This window comes from Pan paniscus, chromosome 7, assembly GCF_029289425.2.
Source record: "Pan paniscus chromosome 7, NHGRI_mPanPan1-v2.0_pri, whole genome shotgun sequence".
Taxonomy (NCBI): domain Eukaryota; kingdom Metazoa; phylum Chordata; class Mammalia; order Primates; family Hominidae; genus Pan; species Pan paniscus.
The window spans coordinates 83,356,259-83,379,871 of record NC_073256.2 but is presented as its reverse complement, the minus strand read 5'-3'; the positions used below and the strand labels follow the sequence as shown (position 1 = coordinate 83,379,871).

Here is a 23,613-nt window from a genome sequence, read left to right as displayed (position 1 = left end):
AAAAAGTGAGGTTGTTAGATATAAATTATCAAGTCCCATTCCTCTCAACATGATATATTTGAATATAGACTTTCCCACCCTATTTTTAATACCATACTTAACCTTACGATCTGATGTGATATATGATACAATGTGATATGATGGCAGAGAAAGACATGAAGTCCTACCTCAGGCTTGCGGTGCCTCATTTAATTATTGCTTTTTTTGATACCCCTGAGAATTTTTCACCCTCAGAGCAAGGCACTACAGTAATATATAGGATAGAGGAAAGTTTTGCCTTTATTCTGAAAAGTATTAGGGGTGTGATTGTGAAGGATGAGGGTAGGATCGTAGAAGTAGAGTAACAAAACCTCACCTGTAGGGGCATTCTGAGACACCTGTGTTTTAGGCAAGAGTATGTATGAATGCTAAAGAACTGGAAATTCACTGCCTTGAAAAGATCAGTTTCCTTATTCCCCTCGGAAAGTCTCCACATACCCCAAGGGATGTGAGTACCACAGCTTAATGACAGCTGGGCCAAGAAGCCTGGTTCCTTTTGGCCCTTGCTGCTGTTAGGGCCATGTGGTATTGCTCCTGACATGTGCAAGCCAACAAGAGTCTGTCCCCTTCACTGCTCATCAATCTGGGAAAATACTACTCCCAAATCCTAAAAGTCCCCACAGTCTGCAATCCCTCTTCAAGTTCCGGTGCACAGAACTGAATGTATATCTAGCAGCAAGAACATGCTTGTAAGAGCTCTGCCTGTGCAAAAAGTCTGGAATTTGCCTCTATTCACACAGAACCCAGGACTTCACATGTTAGAGTTTCCATGCTTTTGGGGTTATGCAAGCTCACACACACCCTGCTATTTTACCCAGGGCATCCCTGCAAGCCAAGACAGCCATAATGGCCGGGCATGGTGGCTCACGCCTGTAATCCCAGCACTTTGGGAGGCCGAGGCGGGCAGATCACGAGGTCAGGAGATCGAGACCATCATGGCTAACATGGTGAAACCCCGTCTCTACTAAAAATACAAAACATTAGCCAGGCGTGGTGGCAGGCGCCTGTAGTCCCAGCTGCTGGGGAGGCTGAGGCAGGAGAATGGCGTGAACCCGGGAGGCGGAGCTTGCAGTGAGCCGAAATGGCGCCACTGCACTCCAGCCTGGGCGACAGAGCGAGACTCTGTCTCAAAAAAAAAAAAAAATAAGACAGCAATAATGAAATGAGTTTAGAATGGCAACCATGCGGTCTTTAAGGTACTGCCAACCCCCCTCAATCTGCATTGTGATATGAAGAGTGGAAGATGTCTCTTTTTCTCCATTGCTCAACCAAGTCTCATTTTCTTTCTCAGGATAAGTGTTAATTCTTTCAGTGTAGTAAACCCACGTTGTTATAACAAGCCAGTGTCTATTTTTTTCTATGTGATCTATAGACATCCCTACCTCAGAATCACCTGGGATGTTTATCAGACCTACTGAATTCAAATTTATGGGATGGGGCCTGAGAATCTACATTTTCTACCAGTACTAGGTCATTCTTTCTCTTTGATGAAATATCATATGTAAATAAGTACATATGAATATATATGCAAGTTTTAACAAATAATTATACAACAAACACCTATATGTCCACCACTCAGCTAAAAATGTGAAACACTGCCAAGGTATTTGAATCCTCCCATGTGTACTTCCTTCTTAATCACATCTCTCTTTCCCTCTCCCCTTCCTTCTGAGGTTACCGGTAGCCTTGTTTTTATTGCTCAGTTGATTTAAAAAAAAACTACCATATATACTTGTATCCCTAAAATCTTATAGTCACTTCTGAAATCTATAAAAATGTAATTATACATTATGTATTCTTCTGTGACTTGTTTTAATCATCAGTAGGATGGTTGCAAGATTCATCCTTGTTGATATATGATATCTGTGGTTCATCTATTTTAACTGCTATATAGTATTCCATTTTTTGGAGAGGTACAATTTAGTTTTCTACTGTTTAGAAAAGTTTGGGTTGTTTCTAGTTTAGTTTTGTGATTATGACATAAAGCTGCTATTCCTGTATGACTCTCCTACCTCTTGGTGCTGTGGAAATTCCATTGAGAAACTGGTAGTTGTGAAATGATGTCTCCTGGGGTTTTAATTTGAATCTTCCTGCTTATTAAGGATGATATGCATCTATTCATATTTTTGTTCATTTGCTTCCTGTTAATTTCATGTTGATATATTTTGTACATTTTTTAGGTAATGCATCTTTTTCATATTGATTCTAATCTTCTGCTTATATGTTTTAAATATCTCCTGTCTAGGGCTTGCCTTTTGACTTTATGGAATATTTTCATGAAAAGTTCCTAATTTTAATATAATTGAATTAATCTTTATGATTTTTCCATCTTGTTTTATAAATACTACCCTATCCCAGGGTCGTAAAGATAATTTATGTTTTCTTCTTAATCTTTTAAGGTTTTGCCTTTCAGTTGAATTATTAATCCATTTTGACTTGGAGTGTGTGTGTGTGTGTGTGTGTGTGTGTGTGTGTGTGTTTGTGTGTGATAAGGGCCCAAGTTAATTATTTTCCCACATGGATAAGTAGTTGTTCCAGTTCTATTTATGAAAGAGTTCATCCTTTCCCTGCTGATCTGCCATACTACCCCTGTCATGGATCATGTTTCTCTATACATAAGGATCTGCTTCTGATATATTGGACTACCCTCATGCCAGTTCCACAGTCCTAATTACTATAACTTCATACTAAGTCTTTATATTTGGTAGGACAAGAATTGCTCACCTGCTTCTTCACAAGTGCGTTGCCTGTTTCTTATTCTTTGTTATTCTATTATGGTTTCAATTCAGCTTGTCCAATTCCACCAAAAAAAGTTGAAATTTTGTTTGGAATTACATAGAATCTACAGATAAATTTGAGGAAAACTGACATCCTTACAGTATTGTTTTCTAATATGTGAATATGGTGTGTCTCTGTTTACATCCCCTTTAATGTCTTTTAATCAATTTTTTTTTTTTTTTGAGATGGAGTCATGCTCTGTCGCCCAGGCTGGAGTGCAGTGGCGTGATCTCAGCTCACTGCAACCTCTGCCTCCCAGGTTCACATGATTCTCCTGCCTCAGCCTCCCAAATAGCTGGGATTACAGGCGCCCGCCGCCATACCCAGCTACTTCTTGTATTTTTAGTACAGTTGGGGTTTCACCATGTTGGCCAGACTGGTCTCAAGCTCATGACCTCAGGTGATCTGCCCGCCTCGGCCTCCCAAAGTGCTGGGATTACAGGTGTGAGCCACCATGCCCGACCTAATGTCCTTTAATCAAATTTTATAATTTCCTCCCTAAATAACTTGTATATCTTTTGTTATATGAATTGCTAGCTACCTTACATTTTAGAGAACTGTATATTTGTATGTAATCTCTGTATGTTACTAATGTATAGAAATTCAAATGATGTAAATTTTAATTATATATTACTTTACCATGCTAATTCTCTCACTAGTTTTATAACTGTTACTTTTTTTTTTAAGTTTGCTATGTGGTTAATTGTATCATCTATAAAAACTGGCAGTTTTGTTCCTTCTTTCCAGTTCCACTAGTTTTTATGTTTTGTTCTTATTTACACTCATTCTATTGAATACAAATGATGGTCATAGCATCCTTTTCTTATTCTTGACTTTGAAGAAAAGTGTTGAGTACTTTGCTGCTGAACATGATGTTTGCAGATTAGAAACAGAATAGACTCTCTCCAGCTTACATGACACTTTGCTCTTTTTTAGCTTATACCTTTGTTACACTCCGTACTTCACTTTCAATAATTTTTAAAGCTATACTTTCTGGTTCACTAATCCTTGTCTGGGTACATCTAATCTGCTATTTAACCTGTCCATCAAGTTTCTAGTTTTATTTATTACATAATTTAATTCTAGAAATTTAGTCTGGTCATTTTATAGTTCCTTGATTATTAGTAATATTTTGGATCCCCTCCTTCATTTCCTAAGAATACTACATGATATATTTATACTCCACCTCAGGGTGTTTGTTAGCTATGGCCCACAGGCCAAGGCCAGCCCAACCAAATCCAATCCAACCTGTTTTTCAAACAATGTTTTATTGAAACCCAGCCAAAGCTGTCTGTTTAATTTTATCTTGGTAGGTTCACTCTGTAATGGCAGAATTTAGTAGTAGTGATGGCAGCGGCAGGTTATCTGGAGCATCTGCTGCCATCATGCCGGCTGCAGCAGAAGACATGAGTGGTGGCAGCAGGAGCAGATGCACAAGCAGCAGTGGCAGTGGTGGGTCCCCTGTACCCCATGTCCCTGAGGCAGCCAACTGCATGACCCGCACCCTTGCATGGCTGGGCAGGATGTGCTCCCAGGCCCAGAGCCTCTGTCGCTGCCTCAACCTCACTCCCTGCCGCATCCCAGGAGTCCATGAGCACCCTGCTGAAGGCACAGCCAGAATTCACAGGGCTGGCCCCAGGAGTGTCGGGTTCACTCGTGTGAGGTTGGCCAGGGGCTGCCACTGCTGCTGCTGGGGAAAATGCAGAGAGGAGGTAGGGCTGGGACTGCACACTCCACAGAGTGGGCAGGAGCTGGGGACAAGTGGGAGCCCAGGACAAGCTGAAGGGCCGCCCCTTTCAAGTTGGTGGGGCAGGAGTTCCCCAGGCGCAACTATAGCTGCCCAAGCTGAGGCTCAGACCCAGGCACCCCTGCGCTCCTGGGAGCCAGGAACAGGCAGGACCCCTACCCTCCCAGGCACGGCAACAGTCGCCCAACCCACAGGTGCAGACCCAGGCATCTCTACACTCCCGGGGGCCTGCTCCTGCTGTCTGACTTCTCCCCACTGTTAGTTCTTGCTCCAATCATGGAGCAAAGTTGAGGCTGAGCCCAGGCAATTTAGAAACCCGGCCAGATGTGTGCACACTTGGGGCAGCGCTAACACGCCAGCTCCCTGCCACCTCGATCCCCTCTGGATTTTGGGCACCAACAAGCACTGGAGGGAGGCCAAAGGGGTATTGACGGCAGCTCAATGCTGGCCTGCAGGCACCCCTTGGCACAAATAGCCTGGGTGCCATGAATGGCAGCAGGAGGCAGACAGGCTCCTGGGCAGAAGGGGGCAGGTCCCTGGTGAAGCCCCACCTCCAAGCTGGGGGGAGCCAAAGCCTGGGGGCCAGGCTCCCAGTCCCACACACCAGAGTGGGAATTTGTGGTGCCTTTTCCACGCCCACCCATGGCTGCCCATGGACCAACTGGCACATACTTCCTCCCCTCTGAGGCCCATGAAAGCCCCAGACTCAAGGAGATGATGGGACGACCAGCTACAGAGAGAAGCTACCCACCCCAGGGTCTCCTCTCTGCTGAGAGCTGAAGAGACAGGATGACCAGCTACAGAGAGTAGCTACCCTCTCTGCTGAGAGCTGAACACTTGTCAGGACACCCTGGCTATAGAGAGGAACTACCCACTATAGGTCTCCTCTGAGCTATTCTATCACTCAATAAAGCTCCTCTTCGTCTTACTCACCCTACACTTGTCTGTGTACCTCATTCTTCCTGGACACAGGACAAGAACTCAGGACCTGCCAAATGGTGGGGCTAAAAGAGCTGTAACACAAATAGGGCTGAAACACACCCCTTGCTCACCACGTTGTGGGTGACAAGAAAGGAGAGAAGAGTTGCAGCCCTTCAGGGAGCCCAGACCTAGGAGCTCCCCAAGCCAAGGCTGTGATACCCTCTTTAGGGCTCTGCAGTTCCTGGCATCCCAAGCTTCCGGGCACCACACCATGTTCCCTGGTGTCAGCTGTGGAAGCTGCTTATGGTACACCTTGTCCAGCCACAGCCTTGTAGGGAGCTGGTGCCCATACCAGCATCTGCAGCTGCCTGGCCCAGCACAGTCTGTGTGCCTAGCTGTGTGCAGTAGCTGGACCCCACATTCATTCACATACCCCTTGTAGCTGCATGTCTGGCTCACCCTTGGCAGGCATGGGATCCGGGCCAGTAGCAGGAGCCGAGCACAGCCTGCCAGACTGAGAGAACAGAAGAAGCCCAGCAGGCCAAAGCAAAACTCAGGCAAAGGCACCACTGGCCACAGAGGTTTCCAGCTGGTGAAGCAACACCCTAAGAATCCCATAACAGTAGCAATAGAGACTGCATGGCCAGCAAACCTAAAATATTTACCATGGGGCTCTTTACAGAAAAACTTTCCAACCCCTGCACTATCTGACAATTTCAACAGCGGTAGGCTCTACAGGCCTAATTCTGCTCTTTGTTGTTTCTACTGGCTTTTGCTCTTGTTAGCTTATTTTCTGATGTGCTTTATAATTTTTGATAGTAAGCTCCTATTTGTTAGAACTTTATGGGAGTACTTTGAGACCTGGTTTTAAGATAGATTCCTCCAGAAATGATCTGCATTTGTTTTGGGACCCTAGGGGCAGGGCACATCACAGGCTAAGGTCCCCCAGGAAAGACTCTGAAAAAGAGGCTTGCATGGAGTCACTTTATTAGGGAGTACTCTCACAAACAACATCTGCAAGGAAATGAAAGAAACTGAGGACAGAGGGAGATTTGAACTGAAATGTCATCTCAACAGTTTTCATGGGAAACTCTAAAGGACCATGGATTGGTCCTTCAGTAATGCCTCAAATTGAGGAAAGGGGACCAGGCCTTTGCACCTCAGCATACGCTGCCCCTGGGGGAGTGGTCTTCCTCTTAGATGAAGCACTTCCCTTCAGCCAAAAGCAATTGCTTAAGAAGAACTCAGCTGTGAGCCATCAGCAGGCAATACTTTGCAGCCAGGACAATGAAGACCTCTGTTCTGCAGGAGTGATTTGAGCAGCACACCACAGTGAGGACTACAGGGAACTTCTAACCAGATGACTACTTTAACACGAATTCTTAGTTTGGAGGTTTTGGACCATATCAATTTAAATTTTACTAGGTTTATTAGGTTTATTTTTTAGGTTGAATTTCATTCCTAATCCTGCTGAAGGGCTAGCTATGGTTTTAAATTCTCACTATTGACTATATTTTTCCTACCTAGAGCCAAGTTCAAGACAAACAAGTTTCCTCCTTTCTCCTGTCACAAGGCATTTTTTTCTAGTCATCTTTTCACTAAGGTTTTATCTTTAAGGCTTTACATGGGAGTCTGTGGTCTGAATTCCCACCTTGCTCAAACTCTAGGGCATCCAAGGGCTACCAAGGTGCTCCTCAGTCAGGATAACCACTGGCCCCAGTGTTAGCTTCACTCATTGTGTTGGGCATCCTAGAATTTCTCTTACTGTATTGCCACTCTTGTATATTAAGTGATATACCACATACACAAACACACATGCATGCATGCACACACACACACACACACAAAATTTCTAGCATTACTAAGGGCTTTCTTCTGGAAGGATATTTCAGGGTATTGAGCCCAACAAATTATGCTGGCAGATAAATTCCTAGGTGAATCTTACATATGCTCTAATTTCAAAACCACTAAACTAATGCATTGCTGATGGCCATCAATCTACTGAGCCCCCAAATCTTCTTAGTTTTAAGTATCAAATCTTTTCATGTGTTTTTCTCTGATCACTGCAGCTAAACCTTTTTACTACATATTTTCTATGTAGTTTATGAAACAGTTGCCACGTTACCTTATAATAATAAGGTATTATTTGTCTTATGTACCTAACTAGATTATACATCTTTGAAAAATTTTCCCCTATGCTTTGTAACTCCTTTCCCTTTTCCTCACACCAGAAACTTGCATGGAATAATTTGCTACGTGGATAAATATTGAATAAATAGTTTGTTCTCCACGGTGGAAACATTTTTCTCAGACTGAGTCCCATCCTTAAATACAACAAGAAAGAACTAAATCGAAGTGTGATACAATGATTTCACACAATATATAGCAAGTCCTTGAGACATAGTGAAGATAATATCTTATTATAAGAAATTAATTTCATGACATTATTACATGTTATTGCTTTTTCTCCTCTCTGATTTATGCTAGTGGGAGAAGAAATTCTCAAAGCATATAATGGAAGCCCATTTCAGGCATTTAAAAGATGATGTGGTTTACAAAAAGCCAATTTCAATTCAACTCAGCAAATATTTATTGATCAACCATTACATGTGAGCTACCGTGAGAAAATTTCTGTTATAAAGTGAAGTCCAGCTGTGAGGTTTCTGAAGACTATGTGTTTTTCTTTTCTCTGCTGTTAAATTAACTGCAACAACCACCACCAAAAATAAAGTCATTACTTCTGCCTAACTTTAATGCAAGAGTGAAGTCTAAATCTTCATGTCCTAAGCAAACTGCCACAGGGAGATTCTTCATGTTCCAAGCCCTTTATATTGCAACTATAAACCATAACCAAAGAAGGGAGAATCCATTTAGCTCTCTAGAGCATGTTCTGCCAAGTTGTCTCTTATTTATTGCTTTTTAATGAAATTTTTCATGTGCATCAAAACATAATCTTTCAACAAAGGAAATGCAGCTCTGAGACCCAAGCACTTTATAATAGAGAATCTGCATGTGAACATTAATTTTTCTAGGTGGAATTACCTAATGGATTTCTTTGTGCTCGGGGATGACATTTTTTTTAAGTAAGTGAACATCCTATTATTAACTTTTCCACAGGATACAAGCTTTCATAAATTTCAGCAAATATTTTAAACTGTCCTATTTTCCTTGAGAATATGAGATGAGCCTTAGTATGGAGTACCCTAAATCTTTCCTTCTGAAAACACACGGTTTTTTAAGCTGCCATCAAAATTAAAGGGAGGTTTTAGCGAGAGGGACTCGGGGAGTAAATAAGGAGTGCCAATATGTATATTCTCACCTGTGAAGACTGATTTAACAGTGAATTTAATTATTCCATTGGTTTCTCTTATTCCTCTAAAAATATCCAAAGTAAACTTACTGTTTTACAGGGTGCTTTTGGTTACAAGCAAGAAAAAACCTGACTCAAACTGCCCTACATAATTTTAAAATGTATTATACAACAGGAAGTCCAGCAGCAGAACAAGCTTAAAAGTTGGTTGATTCAACAAGATCATTGCAGACACAGATTCATTTTGTCTCTCTACTCAAGAGTCCACAGTGAGCTTGGGGTGAATCTGCCTCATAATTATAGGCTGCCAATGGCAGGCAGAATTGCATATTTGCTTGTTTACATTCAACAAGAGAGAGAATCCTTCCACCCCCTTTAAATAATCCTTCCCTTAAATCTGATTGGGCTAATTTATACCACACATCTACCCCCAAACCAACAAAAGTTGCTAAGGGATATCCAAGCTCTGAGTGGCTAATCGAGACTCAGTTCTGATATGGGGATAGGGTGAATATCTCAGCAGAATCAAAGTCCTTTTAGGGTTTCAGACAGGAAAATAGATTTGGAGGAGCAGCAAAAAACATCACTGCAGTCATCTACTCTGGTCCCTTGTGAAGGGCAACATTAGAAATCCTTTACTACATCTAGGTAAGTTTGGTCTTTGGAAGTATTGACAAATTGAACATGTGTGGCTTATACCAATAGAGAAAACATCTCTACAGGACTTTCTCTGACATTATTTTTTTCTTTTTCTTTTGAGTTTCACTCTTTGTTGCCCAGGCTGGAGTGCAGTGGCATGATCTTGGCTCACTGCAACCTCCACCTCCCAGGTTCAAGTGATTCTTCTGCCTCAGCCTCCCAAGTAGCTGGGATTAGAGGCATGCACCACCATGCCCAGCTAATTTTGTATTTTTAGTAGAGACGGGGTTTCACCATGTTGGTCAGGCTGGTCTCAAACTCCTGACCTCAGGTGATCCCCCCTCCTTGGCCTCCCAAAGTGCTGGGATTACAGGCATGAGCCACCATGCCCAGCCCCTTTTTCTTTTATATAAAGTGTTCCATATCCCCAGTTACCATTGTAGAAAATGAGACCATCCAATATGTGCATTTCTCAGATGCCAAAGAGCTGCCTGAGCAGAGAGAAAACAGTAAATCCCAAATTAAGGCACTGATCAGAGATTAGGTTCAAATATCCATGCAAAGGGCAAGAAAAAATGCCAGCAGCAACAACAAAAAGGTTGAATGTATTCGGAATCAAATTGTGTCATGTTTTTTGTGGTGTTCACAGTGGAGCAAACTTGGAAAAGCATGTTATCAGTGCTTTAAGTTCTAGGCTGGGTGCAATGGCTCATGCCTGTAAACCCAACACTTTAAGAGGCCGAGGTGGAAGGATCAGTTGAGTGCAGGAGTTAGAGAACAGCCTGGGCAACATAACAAGACCCTGTCTACAAAATTTTTTTTAAAAAATAGCAGGGCATAGTGGTTCACACCTGTTGTTCTAGCTACCTGGGAGGCTGAGACAGGAGGATGCTTGAGCCTGAGAGGTTGAGGCTGCAGTGAGTCATGATGGTACCACTGTACTCCAGCCTGGGCAACAGAGTGAGACCATTTCTAAAAAAAGAACTAGAAGAATATTTTCCTGTAAAAGTAATGACACTAGCTACTAAGTATTGAGAGACTATAAATTAGGTATTTCCCAGACGATATCTCACAGGCATTGTGACTATAAACTCATCACCAGCAGGAACTGCTGTCTCCCTGGCATCTACCACTGTGCCTGGAACATAATGTAACCTTCATAAATGTGCTGGATGAAATAATTTTCACAAAAAAAAATATGCAGTGGTTCATTGGTCCTTCCCCTCAATTTAAGGGTTAGAACTCATTGGCTCTAAGTGTTTAAGCATTTTGGCCAAGGGCACACATCAAGTGGTGGAGCCCAGATTGTAATCTAACCTTACTCTTTCTCCCCGCAAAGTGAAGAAGGAAGTGGATCCTACAAAATAAATCCAGTGTGGCTCACGCCTGTAATCCCAGCACTTTGGGAGGATGAGGCGGGCTGATCACAAGGTCAGGAGATGGAGACCATCCTGGCTAACACGGTGAAACCCTGTCTCCACTAAAAATACAAAAAATTAGCCGGGCGTGGTAGCGGGCGCCTGTAGTCCCAGCTACTCGGGAGGCTGAGGCAGGAGAATGCGAGAACGCGGGAGGCGGAGCTTGTAGTGAGCCGAGATAGTGCCACTGCACTCCAGCCTGGGCGACAGAGCGAGACTCCGTCTCAAAAAAAAACAAATAAATAATAATATTAATAATAATAATAGTAATTAAATCCAGTGACTTGGAGAAAGGAATGAAAAAAATGAAATATCTGAAGTTTAAGTGTTTTTAACACTAGTGGATTAGGAAAAACACCCTAATGATGTCATTTTAATTCAATTCCGTCTTTGAAGACCCTATCTTCAAATGCAGTCACATTCTTGGATTGAGGGAGTTAGGACTTCAACATATGAACTTCAAGGGGAAACAATTCACATATCCGCACTTAGACACAATATGCAACAAAAATTCCAGATGATTTTAACAAAACATGGAGCAAAGAAGGAGGAAAACATTTGGGGGAGAAGGATAGAGAAAAAAAGATTCTTAAGGTCTTATCTTGTTCAAGGGGACAAATTACAAAGACATTCTAGACATGAAGAAAACGGTGTCTCAAAGTATGTTTGTAAAATACGAAAAAATCACTAATACACAGAAGGTGCATAACTTGCAAACCACTAGGTAAGAAAAATCTGACGAAGAAAATTGATTTTTTTTTTTTTTTTTTGAGACGGAGTCTCGCTCTGTCGCCCAGGCTGGAGTGCAGTGGCGCGATCTCTGCTCACTGCAAGCTCCGCCTCCCGGGTTCACGCCATTCTCCTGCCTCAGCCTCCCGAGTAGCTGGGACTACAGGCGCCCGCCACCACGCCCGGCTAATTTTTTGTATTTTTAATAGAGACGGGGTTTCACCATGTTAGCCATGATGGTCTCGATCTCCTGACCTCGTGATCCACCCGCCTTGGCCTCCCAAAGTGCTGGGATTACAGGCGTGAGCCAACGCGCCCGGCCCAGAAAATTGATTAATCCAAGAAAGAGGAAGAAAAGGGCAATAAGAACCTACAACAAACAAAAAATAAAAATTATAAGAATAAAGTCACATATATTATGTATTACAATTAATGTGAATAAGTGAAATTTCCAGTTAAAAATGCCAGGCAAACAAAAAGAAAGCAGGAGTGGCAATCCTATGGGGAAAAAATGGAATTTAGGATAAAGAGCATAAAATAAAACAAAGAAGAGTTTTTCTAAGGAAACTTTATAGGAGTAAAAGTTTTATTCTGTCCAGAAGATGTAGTAGTCTTGAGCTTATATACAGTTACAAACATCAAAATATATGAATCAAAAGTTTTTATATTCAAAAGTAAATTGAAAAATCCAAAATTATAGTAGGTATATTGAGTAAAATTGGCTCAAATTGTCAAATTCATCAGAAAAATAAGGACAGAGAAAATGAAAATCATATAATCAATATGCTTAATAGGTATATATAGACCTTTTTATATACGAAAGATATTCTTTTCAAATATTTGTGCACTATTTCTAGAACTTGAATACATATTAGGTCATAAATACCAATGCAACGAAGTCTACAAAGTAGATATCATATGGGCCACCTTCTCTTACTTCAAGATAATAAAACAGTAACAAAAATAATTCTTCCCACCCAAAATACATCTCACTGCTTGATATATTTTTTAACATTCTTCAAAATAGCTCTCTAGTAAAGAACGACTAAAAACTCAATTGTCAACTATTAGATCTGAACATCAATGAGAACATCACATATTAAAACATGAGGCTTGGTACAGTGGCTCATACCTGTAAGCCCAGCACTTTGGGAAGCCAAGGTAGGAGGATTACTTGAGTCCAGGAGTTCGAGAGTAGCCTGGGCAACATACTGAGAAAAAATCTCTAAAAAAAATTTTTTTTTAATTAGCTGGGCGTTGTGGCACACACCTGTAGTCCCAGCTACTCAGGAGGCTGAGGTGGGAGGATCAATTGAGTCCAGGAGTTTGAGAGTAGCCTGGGCAACATAGTAAGACCCCATTTCTTTAAAAAAAAGTTTTTAATTAGCTGGGCAGGGTAGTGCTCACCTGTAGTCCCAGCTACTTGGAAGGCTGAGGTAGGAGGATCACTTGAGCTCACAAGTTCGAGGTTACAGTGAGCTGTGATCATGCCCCTGCACTCCAGCCTGCATGACAGAGCGAGACTGTCTCTGAGAAAACACACACACACACACACACAGAGCATCATTTTTTAAAGGTTTACAAAAAGTTTTTTTTTTAAATGCTTCCTTATGAATACAGTTATAAAACTCTGAAATAAAACATTAATGTGTCCAGAATTGGTGGGTTCTTGGTCTCACTGACTTCAAGAATGAAGCCACGGACCCTCGCGGTGAGTGTTACAGTTCTTAAAGGTGGTGTGTCTGGAGTTGTTCCTTCTGATGTTCGGACATGTTCAGAGGTTTTTCCTTCTGGTGGGTTCGTGGTCTCGCTGGCTTCAGGAGTGAAGCTGCAGACCTTTGCTGTGAGTGTTACAGCTCTTAAGGTGGCGCGTCTGGAGTTGTTCATTCCTCCCGGTGGGTTCATGATCTCGCTGGCCACAGAAGTGAAGCTGCAGATCTTCGCAGTGAGTGTCACAGCTCATAAAGGCAGTGCAGACCCAAAGAGTGAGCACCAGCAAGTGTTACTGCAAACAATAAAAGAACAAAGTTTAGACAGGGTGGAAGAGAACCCTAGTAGGTTGCCGCTGCTGGCTCACAGCCTGCTTTTATTCCCTTATCTGGCCCCACCCACATCCTGCTGATTGGTCCATTTTACAGAGAGCTGATTGGTCCATTTTACAGAGAGCTGATTGGTCCATTTTGACGGTGCTGATTGGTGCATTTATGAACCTTGAGCTAGACAGGAAAGTTCTCCAAGTCCCCACTAGATTAGCTAGACACAGAGCACTGATTGGTGCATTTACAAACCTTGAGCTAGACACAGAGTGCTGATTGGTGCATTTACAATCCTTTAGCTAGACACAAAAGTTCTCCAAGTCCCCACTAGATTAGCTAGACACAGAGCACTGATTGGTGTGTTTACAAACCTTGAGCTAGACACAGTGCTGATTGGTGCGTTTACAATCTTTTAGCTAGACACAGAGTGCTGAATGGTGCATTTACAATCCTCTAGCTAGACATAAAAGTCCTCCAAGTCCCCACCAGATTAGCTAGATACAGAGTCCTGATTGGTGCATCCAAAAACCCAGAGGTAGACACAGAGTGCTGATTGGCGCATATGCAATCCTCCAGCTAGACATAAAAGTTCTCCAAGTCCCCACCCAGCTCAGGAGCCCAGCTGGCTTTGCCTAGTAGATCCCATGCCGGGGCCGCGGGCGGAGCTGCCCGCCAGTTCTGCACCATGCACCCGCACTCCTCAGCCCTTGGGTGGTCGATGGGACCAGGCGCTGTGGAGTAGGGGGCCACGCATGTTGGGGAGGCTTGGGCCACGCAGGAGTAGGGGAGCGGGGCTCAGTCATGGCGGGCTGCAGGTCCCAAGCCCTGCCCCTCGGGGAGGCAGCTGAGGCCTGGCAAGAATTCAAGCATGGCACCAGTGGGCCGGCACTGCTGGAGGACCCGGTGCACCCTCCACAGCTGCTGGCCCAGGTGGTAAGCCTCTCACTGCCCTGGGCTGGCAGCGCCAGCTGGCTGATCAAAGCGCGGGGCCGCGGAGCCTGCAGCCACCCGGAATTCGCACTGGCCCACTAGCACCGTGCGCAGCCCTGGTTCCTGCCCGTGCCTCTCCCCCCACACATCCCCTCAAGCAGAGGGAGCCAGCTCCGGCCTCGGCCAGCCCAAAGAGTGGCTCCCACAGAGCAGCAGCGGGCTGAAGGGTTCCTCAAGCATGGCCAGAGTGGGCATTGAGGCCGAGGAGGCACCGAGAGGGAGCAAGGGCTGCCAGCACACTGTCACCTCTCATTAGCATATAAAATCCAGCCATTTCTTTAAAAGGTGGTACAGCAGGTCCTAGAATAACATTGTTTTTCATTCAACATCATTTTGCTATAACTTTGACAAGAAAAAAAAAAATCAATTCCCACCAGGGCCACTGTCTGTGAGGAGTTGGCATGTTCTCCCCATGTCTGTGTGGGTTTTCTTTAGGTACTCAGTTTCCCCCCACATCCCAAAGCTGCACCTGTTAGGTTCATCAGCATGTCTACATGGTCCCAGGCTGAGTGAGCATGGGTATGTGAGTGTACCCTGTAATGGATGGCGTCCTATCCAGAGTCAGTTTCCACTTTGTGTCCTGAGCTGCAGGGACAAGCTCCGGCCACTCATGACCCTGAACTAGAATAAGTGGGTTGGAAAATGAATTAAGGAATGAATACAAATTATTATTATTATTATTATTATTATTATTATTTTAATTGAGACAGAGTCTCACTCTGTCGCCTGGACTGGAGTGCGGTGGTGCAATCTCGGCTCACTACAAGTTCCGCCTCCCAGGTTCACGCCATTCTCCTGCCTCAGCCTCCCGAGTAGCTGGTGCTATAGATGTCTGCCACTACGCCCAGCTAATTTTTGTATTTTTAGTAAAGACAGAGTTTCACTGTGTTAGCCAAGATGGTCTCGATCTCCTGACCTCGTGATCCACCCACCTCGGCCTCCCAAAGTACTGGGATTACAGGTGTGAGCCACCACGCCCAGCCAGGAATGAATAAAAAGTATTGTAAAATAAAAACTCATAGGCAAAATCATACAAAGCCATGACAATAAATGATGCAGTACAAAAGCCCTCAGCAAACCCACTATATTTGTTATTGTTTGTTTGAACTGCATGTTGGGAACAGGGGTTCATATTTTAGCTTTGCAAACATCTATTCCTTGATTTAACCCACCACTGCAACAACCACTATCCCTCACAGATTCACCAAAAATTGAGTACATAATCTTACTTGTCTTTATTAATTTTTCTTAAATGTATATATAGTTCACATTTATTTCAATGTTTAATATTAGAAGTACTTTGGGTCTTTTTTTTTTTTTTTTTTTTTTTTGAGACAGGGTCTCATTATGTCACCCAGGCTGGACAAAATGCCTTGATCATAGCTCACTGCAGCCTCCAGCTCCTTAGCCTGAGTGATCCTCCTGCCTCAGCCTCCCAGGTAGCTGGGACTATATGTATGTGCCACGATGCCCAGCTATTTATTTATTTATTTATTTATTTATTTATTTATTTATTTATTTTTGCGGAGATAGGGTCTCACTGTGTTGTCCAGGTTGGTCTCAAACTTCTGGCCTCAAGCTATTCTCCTACCTCAGCCTCCCAAGTTCTGGAATTGCAGGTATGAGTCACCACACCCAGCTATCTTTATTTAGAAATTTGGTGATTTTTTTGTTTGTTTTTTTGGGGGTTTTTTTGTTAGTTTGTTTCGAGATGGAGTCTCACTCTGTCATCAGGCTGGAGTGCAGTGGCATGATCTCAGCTCACTGCAACTTCTGCCTGCCAGGTTCAAGCGATTCTCCTGCCTTAGCCTCCAGAGTAGCTGGGACCACAGGCATGTGCCACCACACCCAGATAATTTTTGTATTTTTAGTAGAGATGGGGTTTTGCCATGTTGGCCAGGATTGTCTCAATCTCTTGATCTTGTGATCCACCTGCCTCGGCCTCCCAAAGTGCTGGTATTACAGGCATGAGCCACTGCACACGGCCTGGTGATTTTTTCATGACCAGAAATATGCCCATAGGAACTTAACTTGCTTCTATCAGTTAGTTTATGGTAAAATCGGTTTTGTTATACACTGTTTCACGTGAAGTCACAATTTCCAAGAACTTATCATTGATGTTAATCAAGAACTTATTATATTTTAAAACCAACATATGAAGTAAAAGATAAAAGCAAATTAGTGTTACAAAATGCTGTAAAACAAACACTGCGTGTATGTGTATTAATGCAGAAAAGAGTTCAGAGTGATACACCAGAAACTGTTAACAGTGGCTACAAAGGGAAGATAGAAGGCTTGGAGTTGGAAGAGAACTTTGTCATTTTATATGCTCTGTAATATTTTAATTTTCACAAGTGTAGGTTCGTAAATTCTGTAACGTACAAAGAAGTTTAGGATTTCATAATGGAATCAGTTGCGAAAGGTCATGCCAGGAGCCACAAGGAAACATCTGAAGCTTCACATCTCTGTCTTTCAACAGGACTTTCGGGTTGCCTAGAGGACAGAGATACTCTTCCTTAGCTGCTGCACAGTCAAGGCACAGAAGAATGGCAATCAATATGGGAGGTGTCAAACCCAGGCAACACAGTCTTAGAACTTTTTTTTTTTTTAAGACGGAGTCTCGCTCTGTCACCCAGGCTGGAGTGCAGTGGCTCAGTCTCGCTCACTGCAATCTCCGCCTCCCAGGTTCAAGCCATTCTCCTGCCTCAGCCTCCTAAGTAGCTGGGACTACAGGCACACACCACCATGCCCAGCTAATTTTTGTATTTTTAGTAGAGATGGGTTTTCACCATGTTGGAAGGCAGCTGGGAGATCATCCCTCACTCCTCCAGTGAAGAAACTGAGACCCAGACATAATATAGAGTTGGAGATCGTGTTCCCTTTCTGAATTTTCTGTAGGTGCATACATGCTCAGAAGGCATTCGGTAATACTTTTTGAACTGATTACATTTATTTACTATTGTCTTATTCATGTGGTTGCTACTGTACAGCAGGATTATTAGTCAAACTCACAACCAAACTCAACGTGGGCTTTATAGCTACATAACCTCATTTGTCTTGTAGGGCAAAGGAACAAAATGTAAGCATATCATGGATTAATAAGTGTTAGTAATTCCTGGGAGACTAATCTGGGATGTCCTGCTTCCTCTATAAGACATCCTTAAACTAAAATTAAAAATGCTTATGCTGTCTTTCTTTGGACAACTTTATATAGGCTAAGTTAGAAATATATGTGCATACGAGCAGCTGTTTGCCCAGTAGTCTTTCTAACCTCAACCCATATTCAATTCTTTGATTCCCTCATCTTAACCCCAAAGGGTAGCCAAAGGGTCTTAAGTTGATGTTACCACCTAACAGTTAAAAAAAAAAAAAAAAACCTGATAAGTTATAAGGAAAAGCCTCTAAACTCACCTCCTCTGATAGTTTTGCATGGTTAGTTTTTCTAAGTTCCAGTAGACTACCTGAAACTTCCCTGTTTCTAGCACCAAATTACTCACCACTTCAAAAAACACTAGCTATCAGATTTAGGGAGAGTAAGCTTTTTGTTTGGTGAAACAAACAGGGCATTTGGGGGTCATGTGGTTTTCACATGCTGAATAAAGAGCTCTTGTTGGGCTTTGGTTACCCGTCATTCCATCAATATAATTTACTGGTTCACAAAACAGTATGACATTTCATGGGTCTTTCTACATTGCCTTCCTTATTCTCTGTCCTTTGATAAGTTATCAAACAGTAATAAATTCATTTCTAAAGTCACACCTGAGAATTCCTAAAGGCTGGGATGAAGTGAACTTTTTGTAACAAAAATGAGAAAACTGGATTTGAGCAATCACTTTCAGGGTTAAATAATCCCAAGGGTAGTTTCTTTGTATCCTGTACTTATTTGCAGAAGAGGAACTGATTGCCAGGTTGAATTATCCATCTTTAAAAAAAAAAAAAGTTATTCTCATGGCTGTAAAACAGCTACAGATTGCTTTTCTTGCACTCTTGAGGAGCTGACAAGGCCCCAGATGGAGGTGTTTTTCAGCAAGCTGTCAAGTGATCCATCCATCAAAAACAGCCATATCACCCAGCCGAGCTTGCTTTCTCTGCCAAGAATTGTATTGGGTCAGATGAGAAAGGCCAGGGTATGATGAATCCAGGAAAAACACAGGTCAGAGAAATGTATATCAGAAAAGAGAAGAGATGTGGTTACATTTAAATTCCAAAGGTTATATTTAGATTTGTTTTACAGTGACTTGATAATTTTTTCCCGGTACTTTCTTTTATTCTTTCCAGAAATATGAACTTCATGACATTGATACTGAGAGGTGGTTTGTGTGATTTTGAGGAAATCAAAGCTGTAAAGTTCTGTTAGAGTAGCAGTCCATAAAACAGTAATTTATTATCAGCAAGCCAAGGGCCTTTTTATTCATAGGCCTAAAGGAGCTATTACAGGATCATTTGAAATAATAAAGCTATCATGATTGGAAATAAACACAAAAGCCCTAAAAAATCATTGCCCAGCAAGTCCAGAAGTATCTCTAGGGATCTGATGCCCTCCATAATAGCCTTACTTCATCTTGGAAACTGCTATCCATCTGTATTAGCCCACTCTCACACCACTGTAAAGAAATACCTGAGACTGGGTAATTTATGAAGAAAATAGATTTAATCGACTCACAGTTCCACAGGCTTAACAGAATGCATGCCTGGGAGGCCTCAGGAAACTTACAATCATAGCAGAAGGGGAAGCAGGGACCTCCACATGGTGGCAGGAGAAAGAGGGAGCAAAGAAGGAGGTGACATACACTTTTAAACCATCAGATCTTGTGAGAAATCACTCACTATCACGAGAACAACAAGGGGAAAATATGCCCCCATGAACCAATCACCTTCCACCAAGCCCCTCCTCCAATTTGACATGAGATTTGGGTGGGGACACAATCCAAATCATATCATCATCTAAGAAGTAAAATGACAGAAAATCATGCAAATTCCATTCTTATTCCTGGTGCACCTTTGGGGTTGGAGAGACAAGTTGTAGGTGAAACAGTAGAGTTTTTGTTTTCTGCTTTATATTCTATTAATAATATTCTACCTTATCTTTAATCATTGTAAAATGCCATAGAGAGTTATGAAAAATATTAATTCCTACTGTGCTTTATTTACTTAGTTTTTCCTTTATATTTCATCTGGAAGCCAATTACTCTCAGCAATCTCCTTTATGCCAATCCATTAATATTTAATAAGCATCTACTCTATGCAAAAGACATTGAATAGTTGTGATTATTATGTGCTAGAGCTGTGCTTCCCAACCTGTCCTCATCATGACACACCTAAAAATTGATAGACTACTTTTCTGGCACACCTGGGAGACAAGGCCCCCAAAGAGAAACTTTCTGACAGACACAGCAACACCTTAAGTCATCTTAGGTAATTCAGGACCTTTACAGAAAGAACCTTATATTGTGTTCAAATATAATTTCAACTGTGGTAAAACCTTTGTGGTTGTGAAACTGACCCAGTAGTCCTATAGAGATTTTTTTTGATAAACACAGGTGGATTCTTCTGGTCTTAAAGATTGAAACTTATATTTGTTTTATCTGAGTTCCTTCCTCAGAAAGTGACCTTCAGGCCTATCAAAAAGTATCAAAGAACTGAAAGAAACTCACCAGATCACATCCTGACAGTGAGATGCAAGACCCCTCATTCATTATGATTGCTTTCTTGCTCCTCCCTAGTTTCTGCTTGGTACACATTGTTACATTTCTTCCCTGCTATACACACCTGTAGTTTTTGTCCATCAGGGAGATGGATTTGAGACTGAGCTCCCATCTCCCTGGCTGCAGCACCTGATTAAAGCCTTCTTTCTTGGTAATAATCATCTTCTCAGTGATTGCTTTATGTGCAGAAAGCAGCAGGACCTAGACCAAACCCCTGGTGTTTTGGTAACAGTTGTAAACATTGATTTTTAATTTGTATCACTAAAAAATTTACAGCCATCAGTGTCTAACGCCGACGGCCCTCTTGTTTGGCCCCACAAGCCAGGTGGGAAGCTCTGTACCAGAGAAATGAGATGCCCTATAGAGATGGGCTTCTCCTTACTGTTCTCCATGTGGGAAGAATTCAAACCAGAAGCTTTCCCTAGTGTGTGGATTTCACATCCTCTCACTGAAAGTCACATTCCTTTTCAGCATTATGTTTAAAAAAAGAATGACTTTTCTTTCTTCTGTCATCAGAAATTTTCCTTCTTGGTATCTGCTCTGAGCAGCTCATGAAAGTTCCTGTCCCTCGTTGCCACTCTTCTTGTGTTTTTGGCCTTTTTCTGCATTTATAACATTAAATGTGAGTTTGTAATCTTCAAAAGCTGATGAAACACCAAATAGCTTTAAGACAAGAAGAAAAGAACAATGCAATCAGAGAATACATTGGATAAAATACTTACTGGGCCAGTGAAAAGTTTCACTGTTTTTCTTCTTAAATGCAGAGGCAGTTTTTTAAGAGGTAAGAAAGAGATGACTAATATCTTTATTTTCGAAAAGTAATTATCATCTTTCTTTTCTTATCTTGTAGTGATAAAGTGATAAGATTTATTCCCAAAACAGAAGAGGAAGCATATGCACTGAAGAAAATATCCTATCAACTTAAGGTAATAGAGCATCTACACACTTATGGTGGAATTGTGCTTGTGGAGTGTTTACAGGGATTTGCTGACTGGAATTGAATAATTGGAATTTATTAGCCAAGAAAGTAAAGGCTAAGGAGATAACTTGAAAGAGCTTTTATTTTATTTTGTTTTGTTTTGTTTTATTTTATTTTATTTGAAACAAAGTCTCACTCTGTTGTCCAAGCTGGGGTGCAGTGGTGCGATCTCGGCTCACTGCAGCCTCCACCTCCCGGGTTCAAGCAATTCTCCTGCCTCTTAGTAGAGACGGGCTTTCACTATGCTGGCCAGGCTGGTGTCGAACTCCTGACCTCGTGATCCACCCGCCTCAGCCTCTCAAAGTGCTGGCATTACAGCCATGAGCCACCGCGCCCAGCCGAAAGAGCTTTTAAAGGATATTTAAGGCTACTCAAAAATTTTCTGGCTGTGTGCAGTGGCTCATGCCTGTAGTCTCAGCACTTTGGGAGACTGAGGAAGGCAGATCACTTGAGCCCAGGAGTTCAAGGACAGCCTGGGCAACATGGTGAAACCCCATCTCTACAAAAAAATATAAAAATTTAACCAGGTGTGGTGTCACATGCCTATAGTCCCAGCTACTAGAGAGGCTGAGATGGGAGGATCAGTTGGACCTGGGAGGTTGCAGTGAGGTCTAGTATCTCTTTTTTTGAGACAGGGTCTTGCTCTGTTACCACTGCTCTCTAGCCTGGGCAAAAGAGCGAAACCCTGTCTCAAGAAAAAAAAGAAAAGAAAAGAAAATTTTCTATCTGACACATTATCTATTTACTACCCATCTCCAAGGTAGAATGTAAATTTCATGAGAGAGTTTATCTATTTTTTGTTCATTGCTGTATTTCTAGTTAGTGTCTGGAATGTCCTAGAAGTTCAATACATGGTTTTGTTATTTTTCCTTAATGAATGAATGAATTCAGTTTCCTGTTTTCTAGAGCTTCTCTTTTCCTTCTTGAATCTTCCTACTGATCATCTAGGCACTTTCCTCTTAATTAAAACTTTAAGCAGAAGTGAGTTGAGGAAAAATTAAAGCCAGAAATTCAAGTTAATTAGTTTTGCTATGTTTCAGTGGGTCTGATAAGAGAATTTTCTTGGCAAAGGTTGAAGGCTCTGATTATTCAATCTTTGATAAACTTTATGGATTTTAGAGTTAGAGCATTTCTCTAACTCCATCAGTGCATACAATTGAGTGTTAGTTTTTACCTAAAAGTTACGATGAGAAGTGTGGTGTGATTGGTTCTTTTCCATGCCTACCAAAATACAAGCAAGCCCAAAAACTATGTGGTGGTTTAGGCTTCATTTTAATGGACAGCAAAGCAGATTACCAAACAGGCCTCATTAATCTTTAATATGAAATAGAAAAATGTTTTTTCCTACATGACTGAAGTACAGTCCTACCTGAAGGAGTGTTAGGGAATGAGGGAGGAAGGAGACATTGTGGCTTCTGGAGATATTTGTAATTAACAAACTTTTTTTCTTTTATTTATGGTTTGATTTTTCTCTTTGGCATGTTCCCTTCAAATATTGAATTTATTTGCAAATGATGTCTTGAACATTGAGTTTATTGATTCCCTGTCTTCTCCTCATTCCCAGCCCCTACACAAATAGTATTGAGTTCAAGCATGGTGTCTCATTACAAGGGCCCAGGGTGAGGATGCAAGAACCCATCCCCAAATTGTGGTTGTTTTATGCAATACCAGAGAGACCATGGTCACTGGGCATTTCCTAAACCCCCTTTTCTTCTAGCAGGAATCTGCTTCTAGGAGGCTATCGTTAACCTCTTCACCCAACGACATCCTTTTCAGCAATTGTAGCTGAACACTTTCTGAATAGTCCACCAGGAACTTATTAATTGCAAAGAAGCAAAGCAAGTTTTGAGTGGAAGTTTCCGTCTCCACTGAAATTGTGTTTTCATATACCACCAGAAAAATAGCCACTTTTCATTTTGAAGTCCAGTGTTTTAGGGAACAGATATTCTGAACAAAATATTGGAGCAAAATATTTCTCAAAGGATGTTTCTACCATTCGTGAATCTATTTACGTGTTAGGCCTTACAAAGTAATGAACTTGCACTGTTATATTTGTGATAATCACTTACCATTATCAAAAGCAATAAAATTACATCTGTGAGGACTGTAGGGGTTACTTATAAACTCTCAGAAATCATCATAGATGGAATCAAAGCTCTAGACTGTAAATAGGGCTGCTGGCACTGATGACCACACATTTACATTGGGCCCTTTTTGGTAAGCATTTAAAGAAAATCATTCCTGCAGATTGTTTTCATTTAGTCCTCAAAGAAAGGTGACCACCTGGGGGAGGAAATGGTTTGGATGTAAAGGAGCTTAGGG

At 41.9% G+C, this 23,613-nt stretch overlaps 1 protein-coding gene across 1 annotated transcript in view; it reads left to right on the top strand.

The window, feature by feature from the left end:
• Positions 1–23,613, top strand: part of CPA6 (carboxypeptidase A6) — a 324,809-nt gene that overhangs the window by 100,723 nt on the left and 200,473 nt on the right. Inside the window, exon 2 of the mRNA XM_003831348.6 lies at positions 21,163–21,238. Within this exon, the coding sequence (XP_003831396.2) occupies positions 21,163–21,238 (76 nt within the window). The remainder of the gene's footprint in view (positions 1–21,162; positions 21,239–23,613) is intronic.